The following is a 21,039-nucleotide window of genomic DNA, read 5'->3' as shown; positions in this document are numbered from 1 at the left end:
GAAAGATACCTGCATTCTAACCAGTGCTTATAATGAATTATCTGAGCTTCAAAGTTGATTCCAAAGGTACAGGAACATTTTTTGATCCCAACTAATCACCAATTAATAAAGTTTTACTACTTTCAAGTACATAAAATTAAAATTAGGTTTACACCACTTCTGTCTGTAGTTTTAGGGAGGTTCTCCACTGAGTTTGTTCTATAAAAGGAAGACAAATGGTTTTTAATGAGCTATCTTATAAAAGAATGAATATTCCAGAAGTTATACCCTGCCTCCCTCATAGTAAAGCACTGTAATTAAGTCAAATAATCAGAGTAAGAAGGGACTTACATGCTAGATAAAATAACTAATTTTAAACCAGGAGAAAAAGTTTATTTTACCCAGGAAGAAACAATTTAATTACAACAAATGCTGCCCTACTTATTCTCAGTCTATAATCTGAAAATTATACCGTATTTGTCAAGGGAATGAAAATACTCAGATAATGCAGATACAATGGACTTCACAGTACTTCTTTTCCCTGAATAGCTAATTATATTTGACATATACTGGGACAGATTATTATTACCACCGCTACTACTAAAACATCAATATTTTAAGGAATTGTGCAATATATCCTTTTGAAAGCAAATATTTTCTCAATTTGCATTTTCATAGTTTGTCTTACCATTTAAGAGATGCATACAGTTTGGTTTGGTTAGTGAAAAAATTTAGCAATCCTTTGAGCCAACTGATGGTCTTTAAAGATGAACTGAGGTGAAAGACTACTGTTAAGTAAACAATCAGGTAGTGTGTCACTTTCCTACAGTTTTTTTTTTTTTAAAGGAAACTAAAACTAACATTTATTAAACACCTCTGTCTGCCTGAGCACTGGGCTAGTAGGGAAATACGATCTATGTTAAAAGAAGTACCTATTATCCTATCCATTCTCTACATTAGTTCTAACACTTGAAGCCTTAAATTTAAATGAGGGATATTAGAAAAAAATGTCTTGCTGTGGCACTTAGGTTAAAATGTCAGACACCAATTCCTTCCAAAACTGTATCGTTGAGTAATTCTCAGAAAAAAAGAAGGACTCAAACCTTGCTGCTTTGGTGTAACCAAGAGCTACTAGAGCTACTAATAATATTCCTCATGCTGTTCTTCTTTTCCACAATTTTCTTCTTTGTTTGATGTTTACCTTCTAATAACTGTGTGTCAATTGCATCTAAATATGGTACTATTTAAATAAAGCGAGATTTAACTACTATGCTGCTGCTGCTGCTAAGTCACTTCAGTTGTGTCCAACTCTGTGCGACCCCGTATATGGCAGCCCACCAGGCTCCCCAGTCCCTGGGATTCTCCAGGCAAGAACACTGGAGTGGGTTGCCATTTCCTTCTCCAATGCATGAAAGTGAAAAGTGAAAGCGAAGTTTCTCAGTCGTGTCCAACTCTTTGCGACCCCATGAACTGTAGCCTACCAGGCTTCTCCGTCCATGGGATTTTCCAGGCAAGAGTACTGGAATGGGGTGCCATTGCCTTCTCCGAAGTCTACTATATTGCCTGCTAAATTAGGCCTGCCTTTTCTTCACTTTTATAATCTGAATATCATTATTTTGATTTTGAAAAAAAACTCATAAATCATGCATTACTTCTTTAGATTGGTATGAGAAATTATATGCCAAATGCCATTCACTTTCATACCATCCTCAACAATGTTACACGAAGTACATGTCATATGTTCCCAAAGTACACTACATAAAAAATTCTAATGTGCTTTGGGCTTTCCACACTACTCTAAATTTTCTGCTTTTTAAAATTTACATTTAAAATATTTTTCCTGTTTTTAATAAATGATTAAAAATTTTCACATTTTATCTATACTCTGCATTCTCTAAAATATTCTCAACTTAATAATTTCTACATAATGATATATAATTAAAAAAACTAAATAAGTCCTTACTACATAGTAATGGAAAGGGAAGACACAGACTAAAAGAAAGCTACTGTTTATGAACACTTTACAAATTCTGTAGATTTACTGTGACAAATGAACATTCTTTTCTAAATGTCAAAGAATATTAGATAAAACTTTTATTTTGAATGTGATTTACATAGGATAGGATCAAACTTAAAAATCACTTATAATTTACTGCTTGATCAAAATTAACATAAAAATATAACGAATTATATTTTCAATTCAAACTGACAAACCACTTTTTAAAGAAGAGCATTCTGCTCTATACTATCATAATTCTTCCTACAGAGTACTGGCAAAGGTAGTTACAGTGTGTCACAAATAGTTAAAAGCAACATTTTTAGGTAATTTGAATAAGGAACACATACATTATTCAAAACAAACATTAGGGTTATTTTCTCTGAAAAGCTAGCTTGCAGATGAAAAGAAGAAACCCAAATCCGCATACTGTAATAGCCGTCCTCTTCAAAATCCTACTATTCCATGTAGATACTTCTTCCATTAACGGTATATGAGTTGGATCATTTTCTCGTTCATTTTGTAACTAATGTTTAGTATGGAAAAAAGAAGAGTTAATGTACAGTATACTGAAAATAAAAATATCTTTGATTTAAAAAGTATCAAAATATACATGTTAATTCACTTGATTTAGATGTAACCTAAATGCAAGATTCCCATGGAAAATTTAAAGTCTTAAAAAATAGTTTTTCCTTCAACCAGGATCCGATTATACTAGATTATTAGTTTTATATTAAAAATAAATGCTTCTACAGATGACTACATTTTAAAATCAAGTTTTCATGTCAAGAGATAAAGTTCCTTTAATGTCAAAGTTTCTGTTTCTACCTTTAAGGAATGACAATCTTTTTTTTTCCTTCTGTATTAAATATCAACTGATTTCTTACCAAAAAAAGCAAACCATTCTTATAGAATACCTACAATACATGAAATTCAACAAAAACTAGAAGATTCAATGCTAATGCTAGAAGTATAACCCTTTATTTAAATACAGTTGCAGGAACAAATGTTAACAAAAATTTCAGTGGTTCTTTTAGCATTTTCCAACAATGAAATTACATGACTCAGTCAGTTTCTAAATCTCCATATTAGAACTTTCTTGGTAAAGAAGTCCCCTCAACTTTGTGTGTGTGTGTGTGGTGGTGGTGGCGGGGGTGGGGGGCCGGGGCGGTGTGGAGAAGATAGTTTAGTTGTTGGGGGAGAGGCAGAAGAGGGAGAACAAGCAGAAACCAGAAGATCCTTGAAAGATAAAAAGAATCAGGCACATTTATAGAGTGATATTTACTGGAAACATCCTGTGCTGGAGTGGTGACATAAATACTTTGAACCTTAGAAAAAATAACTACTTCTCAAATCTACAGTGTAAATATTTAATTAAAGAACCCTGCAAAATTAATTTTAAATTTATAGTAGAAGATGGACTTCAATGCCAATCTCATTAATACTGTATTCTTGGTCTAGCTTCCAAATGGCTTCATTCAGCAACAGATTCCTTTTTGACACTGATGCTCCATTTACTGAATCCTGAGACAGTCATTCCTTTTATTAACCAATTACTTAGAATGACCCTTTCTGACAAGAGCCTGTCCGTGTGTTGGTTTGAAAGAGAATGATGTGGTGTGAGAGTCTGGCCTTGACCTCTCCCACCCTCTCTCTGTTACCTCCATATACTTATCTATGATAGCTCATATGTTTCTTTTTAAAAAAAAATCCTTTGTTATTATTGGTAAACTCTTAAAATACTGTAAGTTTAACAGGCATGATAGCATACTCCCAAACCTGGAAGTCCTCACAGTTTTTTAAATAAAATCTTATTTTCATGATTATTGCTTGTTTAAGACTTAAAAAACCCCAATGCAGAATTAGCCTGCTGCAGAATTAATACTTTCCTGCCCAAAGAATTATATCTATTGTTATTATGAACCAATAAATATGTTTTCAAGGCTAATCCTTATATAGAAATGTATAGATTCAAGGTAGAAAAGACCAAAGAAAAAAGACCTTCCACTTAGATAAAGAAAGCTGAAAATTTTCTCTATAGGTATACATTATTAAAATAAATATTATTGTACCTGACTCAATTGTTTGTGTTTTAGAATCAGTTACACTTGAAAGCAGTACCTTTTTCATCCCTTCAGGAAAAATCTGATCTCTCTCTCTAATTTCATTTTACTCCTCTATCTACTCTCCCTCCAAATGTTTTTGTTCATCTTGGAGAAATCAAATAATTACCAATCCTGAGACAAAGATGTCTTAGGGAATATCTTACACTAAACATGAAAAGTTGATGCTTTGCAGAAAGTTTTACATAAATCCTTCCAAACTTCCCTTGGACCCCATGAAAAACACCATGCTAATAAGTAAAATCAATACCATTTCCCTTCAATTTTTCTGGATGATGGATATAGTAAACATGAATGGTGCTATAATTTTCATGTTGTAATCAAGTTCAGAAAGTATAAAATCATATTTTTGCATGAGAAGGTTTATTTGGGGAGTGGAGTGGATTAAAGAAACACAAAAGTAGAAGCAGAGAGCATAGTTAGAAAAGTAATGTGTAGCACAGTTGCCTGACATACAACAGGCACTCGAGTTTGTTGAATGAGTAAATGTCAGAGATAGCACAACTTGTAAGATGACTTTTTCTGGGAAGGAGTTATTGTCTACAAAAACTTTGAACTATATTATTCATTTGCCCTATTTTACATGTTTTTATTCTCCTATAATTTTGCAGAATTTGCTTCAATTTTCTGCTCAGTTTTTAACAAGACTCCTTTTGTCTGAACATATGTTAATAGCTGCTGCTGCTGCTGCTGCTAAGTCGCTTTAGTCGTGTCCAACTCTGTGCGACCCCATAGATGGCAGCCCACCAGGCTCCCCTGTCCCTGGGATTCTCCAGGCAAGAACACTGGAGTGGGTTGCCATTTCCTTCTCCAATGCATGAAAGGGAAAAATGAAAGTGAAGTCACTCAGTCGTGTCCGACTCTTAGTGACCCCATGGACTGTAGCCCACCAGGCTCCTCCATCCATGGGATTTTCCAGGCAAGAGTACTGGAGTGGGGTGCCATTGCCTTCTCCGATGTTAACAGCTAGAATGACAAATTATCTGGAATATGTATAAAGTTATTTTGAGGAAAATAACCTTTTTGATGAAATATTAATGATAATATTAAACGATTATGGGATGAAACTATGAAAATTTAATGCATAATCTGATGTTCACATCAGATATTTCACAAAAACTTTTTAGATACCAAATATATTTATCAGACTTGGAGAACTCAAAGTGAGTTCTTTAGTAAAGTTAAAGTGTTTTCCTTTATTGTCTACCTTCAACAGAGTTCTCTATTTTACCAGCTTAGATTTTGATATACTCAGTTTTCTTAAGTGGGAGAAAAATCACCTGTTCTTAAACCAAGATACATACTTCTATATGAGTACAGAAACAAGAACCAAAAAAAGCCTATACTCTTAAAAAGTTAAATTTAAAAGATACTGGGTTGGCAAAAAAATCCGTGTGGGTTTTTCAGTTACATCATATGGAAAAACCTTGAACGAGTTTTTTGGCCAACCCAATATTATACAAAGTCTAGAAAATAGAAGGAATATTTCATCTATAATCCTACCTCATTAACAGAGCTAATAAACCTTTAAATTTTGGTAATTTTTAATATTTACACATAAATAAAAATTAGAAATACAACATTTTGTCTTTAACAAGCTGATATTTGCTTTTCACTATATTTTTCAACTGGCTGCATACCATTATGACAAATGGCCATACCATAATTTATTAAATCATTTTCTTAGTATACTATACTTCCAGTACGAACAATTTTGGAATCATTCGACTAGTATTATTGAAAGATAAAAACGTTTTTAGAGTCCTTGCTACATCCTGCTAAACTGTGCTTGAAAGTTGTTTTAACATCAGTCTTACATGAAAATATTAGTTTGGTGAACTATAACCAGTAATGAGTAGGGTAATACATTCCCTGCTAATTTATAGGATGAAAATGATGTAGCATTATTCTTTCAGTATGCATTTCATTAATGACCAACAAAGTGTCTTTCCTAGGTAAATTTCTTTCTTTGGAAATGGTCCTTTTCCCATCTGTCTAGTGAGAACTTAAGTTGCTGTTGTCAGAATTGCTTCATTGTCTAACATGTGCTTAGTCGCTCAGTGGTGTCTGACTCTTTGCAACCCCATGGACAGTAGCCTGCCAGGCTCCTCTGTCCATGGGGATTCTCCAGGAAAGAATACTGGAGTGGGTTGCCATGCTCTCCTCCAAGGGATCTTCCCAACCCAGGGATCAAACCCAGGTCTCCCGCACTGTAAGCATTCTTTACCATCTGAGCCATCAGGGAAGCCCTCATTGTCTAACATACTGTGCTGTAAATAATTTTTCCCCTTTTAAATTTTAAATAGATACCTTCTGAATTAAGTCTTTTAGCTTGCAGACCTCTTCACTCAAATCTTCAACATTACTAACCAGTTCTTCACAAACTGAAGTAAAATTCCGGGGAGAAGCCCATTCTAGTACTATCTGTTAATATTTTCAAAAGTTACATTTTAAACAATGGGAAACAACTTTTCACAACTTTGTATCCACAAAAGTTATACAATACTATGAAATATTAAATTACATAACTGAAAAGCATTTTTTTTATCATGGTAAATCCTGACACCAAAAGAACTGAGTAATTTTATACAAATAATTGAATCAGTTTCCTGAATGCATTTATTAAATACATGTACATGTAACTATGGAAACTAATATTAGTAATAATATTTATGGTGAATAAATAAAGTCATGAAGGTTTGAATAATGACATGATTTCCATATCAGTGTTATACAAAAATCATTGGAAAACAAATGCATTAAATATTTTTCACTACATACAAACAGCTAAAACTAAATCACATGAAAAAAAAACAAAACAAGTTTGCTTTAACAGGTCACTTACACTTTCTCTATTTAAAATTTCTTTCATTAAAAAATCCTTATATTGATATGATTTTTAATAATACTCAACACACTGTTTTATTTCAACTTTCACTTGGGTCTCCTGTCACTTTATATTTTAAACAATTAAATTTCTTTTAAAAACAAATGGTGAGTTTAGTACACAAATCAGTTTACTTTTTGGTCTGACTCATTTCTTTTCTTGAGGGCTGGAACATTAGTTTTTCAATTATTTCATATAAAAAGAAGTAATATTAAATAAATTGACTTATTTAGCTCTTGTATGATTTTGTAGAAGATACAGTTTTACTAGATCATTATTATTTACTGAATTATCATTAACTTATCTGTAGTTATTTGCATTTATACTTTTCTTCACTTAATAATTTTTGTAGAATACCTTGTGAGAATTTACAGGCAACTCGGTAATAATGTTCTGTACAGCTGTTATTAAGTGGCCACACTGTTTGTTTAATTTCAGAAGAAAGTTGAGGAACTCATCACCACTAAAGATAGGAAATAAACAAATAGGAATCACTGATATGAACAATTTACTCCATTTTACTTAGCTAGTTATTCACTGTTGAGTCATAACATTTATTATATTCTTTAAAAAGTATCTGTAGAATAGTAAATTTGTATTAGCATATGAAATAAGACATTAAGCATACAAAGGAAACCAAGTGTCCAATCTTGAAGATCTCAAAGTTCAGGATGAGAGGCAGACCTACTATTATAACCTAATTATTCACAGGGACATATGAAGAAGGAACATAAAAGTCCCAGTATTTGAGTGTCTATTATGTGAAGGCACTGCATTTGATTTTACATTTATTATTTTTTAAATTCCTTCCAACAGCTCCTGTAAGGTGTATGTTATTAACAGTAGTTTACAGTTGAAATATCTAAAATTCAAGAGATAAAAAAAGAAAATTCAAGAGATAATGAACCTAGCATAAGTTGGAATGAGGCATCTTCCCTGGTGGCTCAATGGTAAAGAATCCTCCTGGCAATGCAGGAGACATAGGATACGTGGAGTCTGATCCTTGGGTCAGGAAGATCAGATCCCCTGGAGAAGGAAATGGTAACCCACTCCATTACTCTTGCCTGAGAAATCCTGTGTACACAGGAGACCAGAGGGCTACAGTCTGCAGGGCTGCAACAACAACATAACTGGGAATAGGGATTTAGTAACATTTCAGAGAGTTCATATTTGAACTGAGTCTGGAGCTGAAAAATAAGCTTGTCAAGTACATAGGAAGAGAAGAGATTCTGGATGGAGAGAATAGCAGGTGTGGAACTATGGGGTTAGGAAGTCTCCAAAGTATAACTAAAGCACAATCATGTGAAAGTCGTAAAAAAAGAGGTTATATGGGGTCATTTATTTAAGGAACTTTTGTGACATGCTAAGGAATGGAATATTATTTTCTGGATAATGTACAGTTACTAAGGGACTTTAAACAAGGAAGTAGAAAATCAGACTTTTGCATCAGAGTTTATTTGGGGTATGGTGTGGATTAAAAGGAAAACAAAAGTGGAAGTATAGAGAATAATTAGGAGATAGTTTAAGAAATGTTCAGGAGAATAAACCGAAAAACTTGGTGATGGACCGCATGTAAAAGGAAAGGAACGGTCTAGGGTGATTCTAACTTCCTTGGTTTCAGTGGAAAATGGCACTACCAAGCAGGGAAGTGAATTTGGGGGTGGGTAGTAAAGAAATAAGTGGGGTAAAGAGGAAACAATATAGCATAATAATTAAGAAGATAGACTCTAGCATCAGGAAACCCTGAGTTTGAATACAGCTTCCATAGCTTTATGACCTCAGGCAAACCTAATCTTCAGCCAAATATTGCCATATCTCTAGAACTGAGATAATAGGACTGTCAGGAGGACTGAAAAGTGAAAGTCGCCCAGTAGTTCATGGAATTCTCCAGGCCAGAATACTGGAATGGGTTGTCTATCCCTTCTCCAGGGGATCTTCCCAATCCAGGAATTGCATTGCAGGTGGATTCTTTACTAGCTGACCACCAGGGAAGGAGGACTTAGGAGATACTATATGAAAAGCACATAGTATTTAATCTAGTACACAGATGGCATTCAAACAAACTTAATATTATGTTGATGATGGCAATGATATGAGTCATGTAGATGCAGTGATCAGTAAGTAGTAGAAAATGTCAGTCTTGTAGGTACTTATCCTGGGGTCCACAGACTGACTCATGAGGTTACAAAGAATTCAGGGATCTGGTGAACTTATATGGGGAAAAATTACATCTTTATTTTCACTAACCTCTAAAAGAATTTCAGTATTACCTTCAACAGTGAATATAGGCACAAACAACAGAAGTATTAGAAGTGTCTATAATTTGCTAACCAATGGAAATCAAAACAACGATCACGGAGAAGGCCACCAAGAAAAAAGATACATATTGTGAAGAGGGGTGAATTGATAGGGGTGTAAAAAAAGCTATCAAAGTAAAAGTAGCCTGAGAAAAAGAAAATCAGGAGTAATTTCTATTATGAAAGGTAAAGAATGGAACAGATTCAAGATGAAGAGAAAAAGTCAAGCATGTTAAATCATCAGGATTAATCCACTAGTTCTGACAATAAAGAGACAATGATGACTAGATTAGTTTCAAAGACAGAAGCAAACTTATTGTGAAATCTACAAAGAAACTAACACAAGCTAATAGAAAGGATAATAGGTAACTCAAAGAAAAAGAAAAAATGAAAATTTAAATGGATAATAAACATGGAATTATAATAAAAATAAGACGTTATGTTCCAGTGGAATGACAAAAATTAGGAAGATGATTAATATCAAGAGTTGATGAATCTGCAAGGTGACCTTTCTGGAGTGTTACTTAGTGGTATCTATTATAATAAAAACTCACACAAATTCTAATACAATAGGACCACAGTTGAAATAAGCAAATACTATTATGAACAAAATTACATAGTCTTAATGAATGAAAGGCAAATATATACCTTTCTTGTGATGTATAATTTTCAGGGCTACTGAATATGGATAGGCAAGTTATAAAAAACACAACTTTTATGCCTCTTATCATCACTGTGTGAAATGGATGCCCAGCCCCCACCCTAGAACTGTACAACCTACATACCTTTACATGGAATGCCTGATAATTTTGAGCTTATTTAAAGAATTCCAGATAAGCAGATATGGCATAGGTATGGTAGACTATATTATTTGATCAAATTGTCATGTCTCTTTCTACTGAGCGAGATACTACCAGGCCTCTCTCTGCCAGAGAATTACATTTCACGTCCCAAAGACATGAGGCTTGGCCAATGACTTGCTTTGGCAAATAAAATATGACTGGAAGTGACTGTGTCATTTTTGAACAGATGCTCTAAGAGCCACTGACTGGCTCTGCCACCTCTCTTTTCCCTTTGCCACAAGAGTGGCATATCTGAGGTGGGGCTGTTTCTCCAGCCTATTGGCAGAATAATAAGGAAGAGATTCACTGCAGCTGATCCATGATATAGATGGGTCACATCATATTTCTGATCAAGAAATAAATTTTGTTACTGTAAGTCAATTTAGATTTAGAAGTTATTTGTTACTGCAGCACAAAAAGTATAAGTTGACTGAAACAATAGGCCACATTTAAAAATTCTGAAGTTAAGGATGTGAACAAAATATATAATTTATACATTTTCTTTTATATTTGGGTATAGTCGATTAACAAACAATGTTGTGATAGTTTCAGATGAACAGTGAAGGGAATCAGCCATACATAAAACTTGTATCCATTTTCTACCAAAATATAGATACTCCAAATGGAAGAACCATGTGCTCACTGTAGACTATCTGGAAAAATTAAAATAACCAATACTTTAATCACACAAATATAATGACTGGTATTATTTTCTTCCAGAATATTATAAGGGAACTAAGTATTTCTCATATGCATACATACAACTGGCATTATAACTCACACTCCATTTTATATTTGCCTTTTCTATTACTGTGAGTATTTTTCCATGACATTAAGTCTCAAAATAATTTAAGCGACAGAATAAAATAATTATATTGATGTAATGTAATCCAACCATCCACTTAAAGTTAAATATTTGGAGTTTCCAAGTTTAGAATAGTTATAAATCATAGATGTGAACAATGTATTTTTATGTGAAAATCTGCATCATACAGTTTTTTTTTTTGAAGGAGAAATCATTTTCTAAGCAGGCATAATTTTGAGATGCCTTTGATACATTCAAGTAGATATCAGGCTTGGAGAAAAGGTTTGGGCAGAAACTGCTGAAAATGTCAAGACATGGGTGAAACTTAGTTATTTCTGTTCAAAAAAATATCTCAAAGTAGTAATGAAATGGTATTTTTAAATTGCATTCTCTAATTCTGAAAACATACTAAGGCTAACTGTAGAAGAAAGTAAAAGTACTATACATGTGTACTCTTGTAACAGACTATAAAATTGAACACATAGAAGAAAAGTATTTTAAAACAAATCAGTAGCTAAATTGTTAAAGTTACATTACCAGAAGATTATAATCAATCAGTTCAACTTTTCCTGCTGTTAGTTTTCTTATGACTTGATGACTAATTTCTTCTTTAAAGAATGACTCTGAACAAATGGAAAGTAAAACCTTTTCCATAACAGCGTGTAAACAAAGTCTGTGATTTAATAACAAGGTCAAATTCCTGAAATATATGTCTGCTAGTTTTATTTTTTAAAAAATTTAGCAGTTGTAATATGTGAACCATTCAGGATTCTATACATTCTTTAAATCTATTAAGCCTCACAGTGAAAATTCATAGAGACAACTCTGACATCCTATAAATTATATTAAAATTTTAATTTCCAATTCAGTCATGTAGAACTTAGAATATCCCTTCAGAAAAGCAATACATTAAAAAAGTAAAGACAGTGAACAAAAAGATTCAAGGTTTTCTGATTTAAGTCATCATCACAACTGAAATCCTTCACAATGTACTTACGTATTCAAGAGTTGTGGTTATTTTTAAACAGTGATGAGACATTATTTTGAATATAGATCATCTTGTTATAAGGAGGTATAGTTAGAGAAAGAGAAATAATTTTGCAGTAACATTTTTAAAGAAATCTGGATCATCTAATTTATTCACTAGAAGACTTCTCTGAATTCTAAAATGGTATGGAAACTTACTATTCCTGTGTTTAATTAATGTTTCTCATAGTTGCAATGTTAGTTTTAGGCAGGCTACACTAGTGCACTTTTATATTTTATAGCATATAACTTGGATGAACCTGATATATTAAAAAAAAAAAGACAAACAAAAATGAAAAATACTCCAGGTCCGATGCATGAGGCAGGGTGCTCAGGGCTGGTGCACTGGGATGACCCTGGGAGATGGGATGGGAAGGGAGGGGGGAGGGAGGGTCAGGATGGGGAACACATGTACACCCATGGCTAATTCATGTGAATGTATGGCAAAAACCACCATAATATTGTAAAGTAATTAGCCTCCAATTAAAATAAAAATTTAAAAAAATGGAAAAATACTATATGACTACATTTAATTTATATAATGTTCATGATATAACATCTTTACAAAGATGGATAACAAATTATTGATTGCTTGTTTTAGGGATGGGGGAGAGGTGGGGGAGTTATGAAGGGGTAGTACGAGGTAGCCTTGTGGTGATGGTATGTTAAGTATATTGATTGCAGCAGTGGTTATGTGAAGCTACACACATGATAAAATGTAAAATTTGTATGTGTGTGTATGTAAAATACATACACACACATACAAATGAGCACAAGTATAACTAGTGAAATACAAATAAGCTATGTAAATTATATCAATGTCAGTTTTCTGGTTTTGTTAGTGTACTATAGTTAGGCAAAATATTAAGACCAGGTAAGAACGGGTGAAGAAGGGTGCACAGAACATTCCTATACTTCTCTGCAATTTCTTGTGAATCTATAATTAATTCAAATAAAAAGTTTAAAAAATCATTTAATATTGTGCAATATGTTAAAAAATCAAACTATTATTTTCAAGATAATTTTAATTACTAATATTACTAATAATCAGTGCTTGACAAGTTTATAATATTAAAAAGGAACTTTATATATTGATAACATAATTTCATAAATCATTAAGGCTGAAAATAGAGCTGAGTTACATGAGAAACACATTTTTATTGCCATAAGAAAAATATTACCTTTAAATTTTCAACTTGACACTTAAATGATTTAAAGAGAGTAGGAGCTACACCATGAAAACTGCAAGATCTTTTAAATAGCTTGTTTAACAAACTGCAATGAAAAAATAAAACAAAAATGTTTCTATGTGAATTAAGAAAATGCACTGTTTTGCTTCTTGGTATTGGTAAAACCTGCCTTGTAAAGTACTTTCTATCTCAGAACACGGTATATAGCAAAATGAACTACCCATATCTCTGGAAAAATGATGGTATCAAGTAAAATAACTCAGACATTATCAAAATTCAACTGAAAAGGAAAGGTGGTTCTAAACAGTATTAATGTAAACCAATAAGTTAACTTTACCTGATTTCCAACTTTGCGACTTCAGGTAATTCTCCAAATTTTATCTCTTCTACTTCCAGTTCTTTAAGGGCAGCCATAATTTTCTGCTGATCTCTACTGGTAATTCCATTCTAAGCAGAAATGATTTCAAGGTGCAGTAAGGTAGTCATGAAGAAGTGAAGTGAAAGTTGCTCAGTTGAGTCTGACTCTTTGCGACCCCATGGACTATACAGTCCATGGAATTCTCCAGGCCAGTATACTGGAGTGGGTAGCCTTTCCCTTCTCCAGGGGATCTTCCCAACTTAGGGATCAAACCCAGGTCTCCAGCATTGCAGGAGGAATCTTTAACCAGCTGAGCCACAAGGGAAGCCCCAAGGTAGTCATACTTGTATAAAATTTGAAATTACTGAACAAGATCTACCTGATTAATTCTCATCTTGAAAAAAAATGCATATTGAAAAAAATCATACTGAAAAATATACAAATTTGCTTGTAATTGGACTGACAAAGTTACATCATTAAAATATTTAGATACATAGTGACTACAATTTTTTACATTACATAACAATGTGATGGATTCTAAAACAAATGACTAGATTTTAATATACAATATAAACTTTCCAGAAAATCGTACTAAAATAATTTTTCCTACAAAATATTATCAGTGATTAAGTAAGAATTAAGTCTTCCTTTTGCCTGTGTTCTACCTTTAGTATTAACTAAATTTTCTATGCTGGATTTAGCTATGTAGTTGGTTTGATTTTCAGTGATGCTGAAGATTTCAAGTTTTCAATGTGTTCATACAGGGAGATCATTCCTTTTTATTATCCTATGTATTAAAGTATCTTTGATGTTTCCCACAGCTATTTTCAAATTGTTACTAATAATACTTGATGGCAAAATAACTGATCATTTGAGAACCTAGCAAAAGGCAATATTTGAACAATATATTTTTATGTACCCATGTATTAAAAAATCACCTCTTATCTCTGAGTAATCTGTTTTATATGGTTTTATAAATCTATTTCATATTTAGAAACATAGCACCAGTTTTAGTTGAGATGTCTTAACTAATATGAAGGAAAAAAATACCAACTTTAAGTCTTCAAATATTGAGGCAAATTAATACTATAATAGAAAATTTTAGATATGGTTATCCATAAGCATATCTAATGAGGAACCTAGCCAAAGATAACTCACAGTCTACAGCTGTAAGATTTTTAAAATATAAAATGACAGGATCCAAAATATTAATGTCTGGAGTTTTTGAAATTGATACTAACCTTTGCAAGCTCATCTTTCCTCATGGTCAAAAGATGTCTTAAAGTTATTTCCCTTTCCTGTAGGAAAGGAAAAAAAATGCCACCTTCAATATAAATGAAATAGTGGAAGGGGAAGTAGGCAAGTATACACATAAGTAAGTCAGGTATATGTTACCCTCCCAAACAACTTTCAAGTTTCTAGAGGAGACAGCATATGCAGGTGTACAGCTATATTACTGGGTAGATAGTAGTAAGTGTAATAATATGTATAATGACCTAAAAAGCATACATACAGCTAGTTTTCCAGAGTAAAAAAACTGTTACAACTTTTACTTGCTTATATAAATAGCTCTATTTCTGAAGGAGATCAGCCCTGGGATTTCTTTGGAAGGAATGATGCTAAAGCTGAAACTCCAGTACTTTGGCCACCTCATGCGAAGAGCTGACTCATTGGAAAGGACTCTGGTGCTGGGAGGGATTGGGGGCAAGAGGAGAAGGGGACGACAGAGGATGAGATGGCTGGATGGCATCACTGACTCCACGGATGTGAGTCTCAGTGAACTCTGGGAGTTGATGATGGACAGGGAGGCCTGGCGTGCTGCGATTCATGGGGTCGCAAAGAGTCGGACACGACTGAGCGACTGATCTGATCTGATCTGATCTGATGTATTATAAGTAGTCTAAATTTATAATTGTATAAGATTTAACAATCAATAACATTTAGTTTTATTAAATAATTCTCAAATAGGAAGTCTCAAGATGTACAATGAAACCCAATTCTAAACAAACAACCTAATTGAATGTGCATATTCCTAGGGAGAGCCTATCGAAAACAGTGCTTTACTACTGCAGCATCAGCTAAATGGCTGAGAACTGTCATTGACGCAAACTCCATAATGCATGCTTAAAATACCTACAACAGTGCTTGTCATATGATCTAATTTAATATCTATGACACTCCTACACTAGGTATTACCATTCTTATGGGAAAAAAAGAGATTTAAGTAACACATTTCAGTTAATAATCATTAGAGCAAGAATCCCATACCAGGTTTGTTTGGTTTAAAATCTTGCTGCTCCTAATATTCTATACAGGAAGATCGGCAATTGCAAAAACACACTAAGGGCACAGATGTGCATGGAGTTCTGCAAAGCTACGAGCAGTGGGTAAGAGCCTGATTCTAATTTCTGTAAATTTTTATAATACATTTTCAAAATGCTTTCAGGTTTAAAATGGGATGTACTATAAGTTATGGAGAAAAGTGCATCTGTCACTCTTTTATAAGCATGCTTATGAATTAATGTTATATTAATTTAATGTTATGTTAATAACTAAACATGCATACACAGTTCATTGTAGTTCATACAAAATCTTACCTTCAATAAATCTGTCATATGTTCAAGTCCAAGACCATGTAAAAATATTTCCAGATCTCCAAATGCTGTATATGAACTATATACAGTTATAGCAATGTCAATTTCAGAACAGACTATAAGTGTACAAATAATAAATATATATTTTAATGTACAAAAGAGAATAAGAATGATTGAGTCTATGTAGAATATACAGGTATACCTTGTTTTATTGTGTTTTACTTTATTGCTTTACTTGCAAACATTTGTTTTTTATAAACTGAAGGTTTGTGGCAACCCTGTCAATCAAGTCTATTAGTGCCATTTCTTCAATGGCATTTGCTCATTTTGTGTATCTGTGTCACACTTTGTAATACATGAAATGTTTCAAACTTTCTCATTATTATATTATTATGTTTGTTATGGTGATCTTTGGTATTGCTATTACAGCTCACTGAAGGCTCGGATGATGGTTACCATTTTTTAGAAATGAAGCATTTGAAATTAATACGTGTACATTGTTTTTGTGGGGCCCTGGTAGCTCAGATGGTAAAGAATCTGCCGGCAATGCAGGAAACCCGGGTTCAACCCCTGGGTCAGGGAATGGCTACCCACTCCAGTATTTCTATCTGGAGAATTCCATGGACCAAGGAGCCTAGCAGGCTACGGTCCACAGGGTCACAAAGAGTCAGACACCACTGAGTGACTAACACTTTCACTTTTTTCACATTGTTTTTGTAGACAGAGTGCTACTGCACACTTTAATAGACTATGTGCATGTGTGCTAAGTCGCTTCAGTCGTGTCCAACTCTTTGCAACCCTATGGACTATAGCCTGCCAGGCTTCCCGTCCATGGAATTCTCCAGGCAAGAATACTAGAGTGGGCTGCCATGCCATGCCCTCCCTTCCTCCAGGGCATCTTCCCAACCCAGCGACTGAACCCATATCTCTTAGATCTCCTGCATTGGGAGGTGGATTCTTTACCACTAGTGCCACCTGGGCTACAGTACAGTGTAAATATGACTTGTAAATCTGTGTAATTCACTTTATTATGATATTTGCTTTATTGTGGTAGTCTGGAACTGTACATCCATATCTCTGAAATATGCCTATATTTGCAAATTTGATCTATATTATACAAAGGAATAAGAAATGTTTCTTGAATGAAGATTTAAGTAAACAGAAAATGGTGATAGTAAAATGAAACTCATCTTCCCTAAGAAGGAAAATATTTGTCAGTATTTATACAATGAACCCTGAAACAACATGGTTTGGACTGTGCAGGTCCACTTATACATGGATCTTTTTCAATAGTAAATACTACAGTAGCATACAGTCATGGATGTGAATTCATGGATGTGGAAATGCAGATGTGGAGGAACCGTGAATACAGACTTTCCAAGGGGGATGGTCAGGATCCCCAACCCCTGTTGGGGATGTTCACGGGGAAACTATTCTTTATAAGAGCTCTGGACATGAAAATCTCTTTAATTTCAGGAAGTAAAAATTCACTAACAATTTTTAAATGTAGGTAAGTAGAGAATAATGTTGTGCCATGTATTGAACAACTGTGTTCGGGGAGGGGGGAAAAGTATTTTTATTTTTAGCTTATAAAATCAGAAATCTGCTGTAAAGAATTAGAAAGCAAAGTGCAATCTAGTTTGAACACTAACAAAACTATAACATTAGAACCTTTTAGAAATAAACTGTATTGTTGATATTTTATTTAAAGTAAAAAATAATTCTCTTTACTGTTAATACATATATATATAAAACTTTTCTAAAATTCTGGAGAACCAAACACTTAAAATTCATACATTTCTAAGCAGTATTTTAAAATACTTGTAAAAGTTTAAAATATTGTACATTTCAAATATCATCACTTTACTATAATAAAAACACACAATTTTTACTCATTTATAGGTATTGAACAAAAACATGCTGTTACCTAAATATGTGATCTTTTTCTTTATCAGAATCTGTTCTCAATAGTTTACAAATAGACTCTTCTTTAGTTAGCTGGTGAAGCTTTCCTTCCAAAGGATTTAAAGTCAAGGAAAGAAAATTGAAGATCTGAAAAAGTTATAATAACAATTAAAGCAAGATAGTAATTAATAATATTTTCAACAAAATATAAAACAAAACTAAAAATTCCATTTTGGTAAGTTAAGTCAGAAAGACTAAGTACTCAGGTAGTATTTTAAATACATTATTAAACAGAGAGAAAGTAAGAAGCATGACTAAGGTACATAAACCTCAACTGACACCTTAAAGAGATGTGAAATTCCTTAGTTTTTGAAAACTTCTTAGTTCTAACTTTTTAGTAAGTTAAGGTTAAGTCACATAATCAGTCAAGATACAAAATCAAATCTCACTTCAGGAAACAATTTATGACTCAAAATAATCTTTGATATTCATAGATTTCTTACTATGTCAAATTCAGTATCATCCACCCTAAATTTAGTAATGCAGTATATTAATGAAAAGTTTTCAAATTTTGAAAGCTTAGGAGAAAAACTGTAAATTTCTTTTTAAAGTCTCACAGGGCTTCAGTGATTAGCATTTACACCAGAATAATATTGGAAATGTAGATATGATTATAAAATGATAGGCATGTTTATAGGCTGCTTTAAAATAGAGGAAGTTATTTTACATGCAATAAAAATGACATGGTCTGATTACTGTATGGTGGAAACTTTGGAATGTCATAAGCTTCTAAAATCAGAAACTCAGTTTTAGAAGATCTTGAACTATATAACTTAGATTTAGAGTTGTACTATATTTGATCCTTGCTTAGAAATTACAGACCTTTGGCTGAAAGCTTTCATATTTAGACCAAAAGTTTATATCAATAAAATTATTTAATGTATGGCAAATATTTACTATTGACTTTATTATCTGAATGACAGTAAATCATATACCCACATGTTATTACGTTACTATATACCTTGTCAAATGTATAGGAGTAAATGTAGTTCAAAGGATTTAATTTTTAAATTGTCTAATATGTGTTAATTAAAATTAAAAACAATAGTTTACATATGCAAATTTTGAAATTTTACTAGCCATGTCAATACACTAATTTTTGAAAATTAATTAATTTTTGAAAATCAGTTGGAAATGTTTAAATAGTCTGTTAACAATTTTATTTCTAGGGCCAGATAAGACTTTATTATCCCTTTATATAGCTTTTAAATTACCACATTATAAATGCCTCTTATTTAGTAAAAAGATAAATACTCTAGTAAACTGAAGTTTTCATTACCTAGCTGAGAAAAAATTACATACTGAAACATTTAATAATAGATAAATTATTATTAGTGAGTTCTAACAAAATCATACCAAAGTTTTACAAACAATAACGTAAACTAAGAAAAATTAGCTAAATAACAGGATACCTCTAGATGTTTATTTCTTTTTGCAATTTCACTTGGTGTCTTTCCATCTTTGGTTTGTATCATTTTATTAGCTCCAAGTTCAAGCAACTTCAAAACTACATTTTTATGACCCTGACGTGCTGCCCATGTTAAAGCCTGTAAGTGGGGGAAAAAAAGATTGTTTAAAGAGAGGGAGTATATATGATACAGAGAAGAAAATGTCTCAACAGTATTTATGGCACAATAAAAAAGTGAACATGGTTAATTAATGGAATGATGCAATCTTATCATTTCACAATATAATGTAAACATATTTCCAATGTTGTAATCGCAAAGCAGACTGCCAGTGTTCACTGATTTTGTAAAACCAAATAATGTCTTATTCGGTCAAGTGAAGTTACAGAGTAAAACGATTTATCTGCCAATCAGAGAACTGTTTTCTATAAAAAGGAATTCTATTTGTAGTCTAACAGAATCCAGGCTCTGCTGTGTGTTACATTTTGTCAAGGGTGCCAACAAAGGCAGATAATTTCTTTTTTCTCATTGAAACTGTTGCTTTTCTTTACTGAACAGCAATTACATCCCAGCCCTTCTGTAATTTTTACTTCTTAAAACCTTTCTGCCAACTACTGATAGTAAGATATCAATGTCCTAAAGATAAAAAGGTTCTCACAGTATAGCCGTTCTCGTCCTGGGTATTCACTTCTGCTCCATGAGCAACAAGGAGAGCAACGACCTGAGGGTGGCCGTCACGTGCAGCGTACATGATTGGTGTCATAAGTCTCCTGAGGAGGAGGAAGAAAAGAGACAACTGTGTCAGCGCTGCCCTTAACAGTTCTTCAAAGGCTGGACAGAACATCAGTGCTGTTCTTAGAGCAAAGAAATGGGAAAGCTTTTCATAAAGCAGGGGGAAAAAAATCTAAAAATCGAATTTACCAGCAAATAAATAAAATATGAAGGAGATTACACTCTTAAAAGTATTGCATGCTTACACAGCACCCTCTAGTGAAGAAATGTCTTTAAAAATCACTAAATGAGCCCATACTTTTTAATATGAGGCTTCATTAATTTACCTATTCACATATAAAAATATCAGAGTACCTCACTACGCTTATGCTGGAAAATAGTGATGAACGACACAAACAAGCCCCCCCGCCGACCCTGTGTTCTCAAAATTGCTCATTTTAAATGCTTATTACACTTTAAAAACTTTATTTTATTTAGTAAAAATATAAGTTTAAATCTCTTACTTCTTAATGTGTTAATAATTCTACTTTAGGAGTGAGAGACTTTTATCCTGAGGCTTACTTTAATAAAGAAAGACGTCAGTCCAACAGTTTTGCCAGACTCTGAGACTATGTTCTGGGAGAACACAGTGGTTTCCCTCTAGTGAATCATCTCCTCAAATTAGAGATTCAACCCCTCGACTCCTAGAAGTCATTCAGCTTCTGAACCTAATTACAAAGGACACCAGAAAGGTTCTATTAGTTCTACTTGGGTTGAACTTAGTAGCACAGTCTGTTTTAAAGGAGATCTAGGATTCTGGGCTCAATCTTCCTGAGTCATCACAAATATCTGATCCATAT

The 21,039-nt window shown here is 33.1% G+C and overlaps 1 protein-coding gene across 2 annotated transcripts in view; it reads right to left on the bottom strand.

The window, feature by feature from the left end:
- Nucleotides 1-2,058: 2,058 nt before the first annotated feature.
- Nucleotides 2,059-21,039, bottom strand: part of ASZ1 (ankyrin repeat, SAM and basic leucine zipper domain containing 1) — a 75,824-nt gene continuing 56,843 nt past the window's right edge. The window contains exons 4-12 of one of the 2 annotated variants that reach the window (XM_024990445.2): nt 20,127-20,238; nt 19,475-19,609; nt 18,025-18,149; nt 16,101-16,176; nt 14,745-14,801; nt 13,483-13,592; nt 7,343-7,448; nt 6,409-6,522; nt 2,059-2,501 (exon numbers count right to left, since the gene is read on the bottom strand). In XM_024990445.2, coding sequence (XP_024846213.1) covers nt 2,349-2,501; nt 6,409-6,522; nt 7,343-7,448; nt 13,483-13,592; nt 14,745-14,801; nt 16,101-16,176; nt 18,025-18,149; nt 19,475-19,609; nt 20,127-20,238 — 988 coding nt within the window. In that variant the 3' untranslated portion in view covers nt 2,059-2,348. The remainder of the gene's footprint in view (nt 2,502-6,408; nt 6,523-7,342; nt 7,449-13,482; nt 13,593-14,744; nt 14,802-16,100; nt 16,177-18,024; nt 18,150-19,474; nt 19,610-20,126; nt 20,239-21,039) is intronic. The other variant, NM_174063.2, reaches the window with a different exon arrangement.

The sequence above is a fragment of the Bos taurus genome, chromosome 4, assembly GCF_002263795.3.
Source record: "Bos taurus isolate L1 Dominette 01449 registration number 42190680 breed Hereford chromosome 4, ARS-UCD2.0, whole genome shotgun sequence".
Classification (NCBI taxonomy): domain Eukaryota; kingdom Metazoa; phylum Chordata; class Mammalia; order Artiodactyla; family Bovidae; genus Bos; species Bos taurus.
The sequence above is the reverse complement of the archived record's forward strand: the minus strand, read 5'-3'. Positions and strand labels throughout refer to the sequence as shown.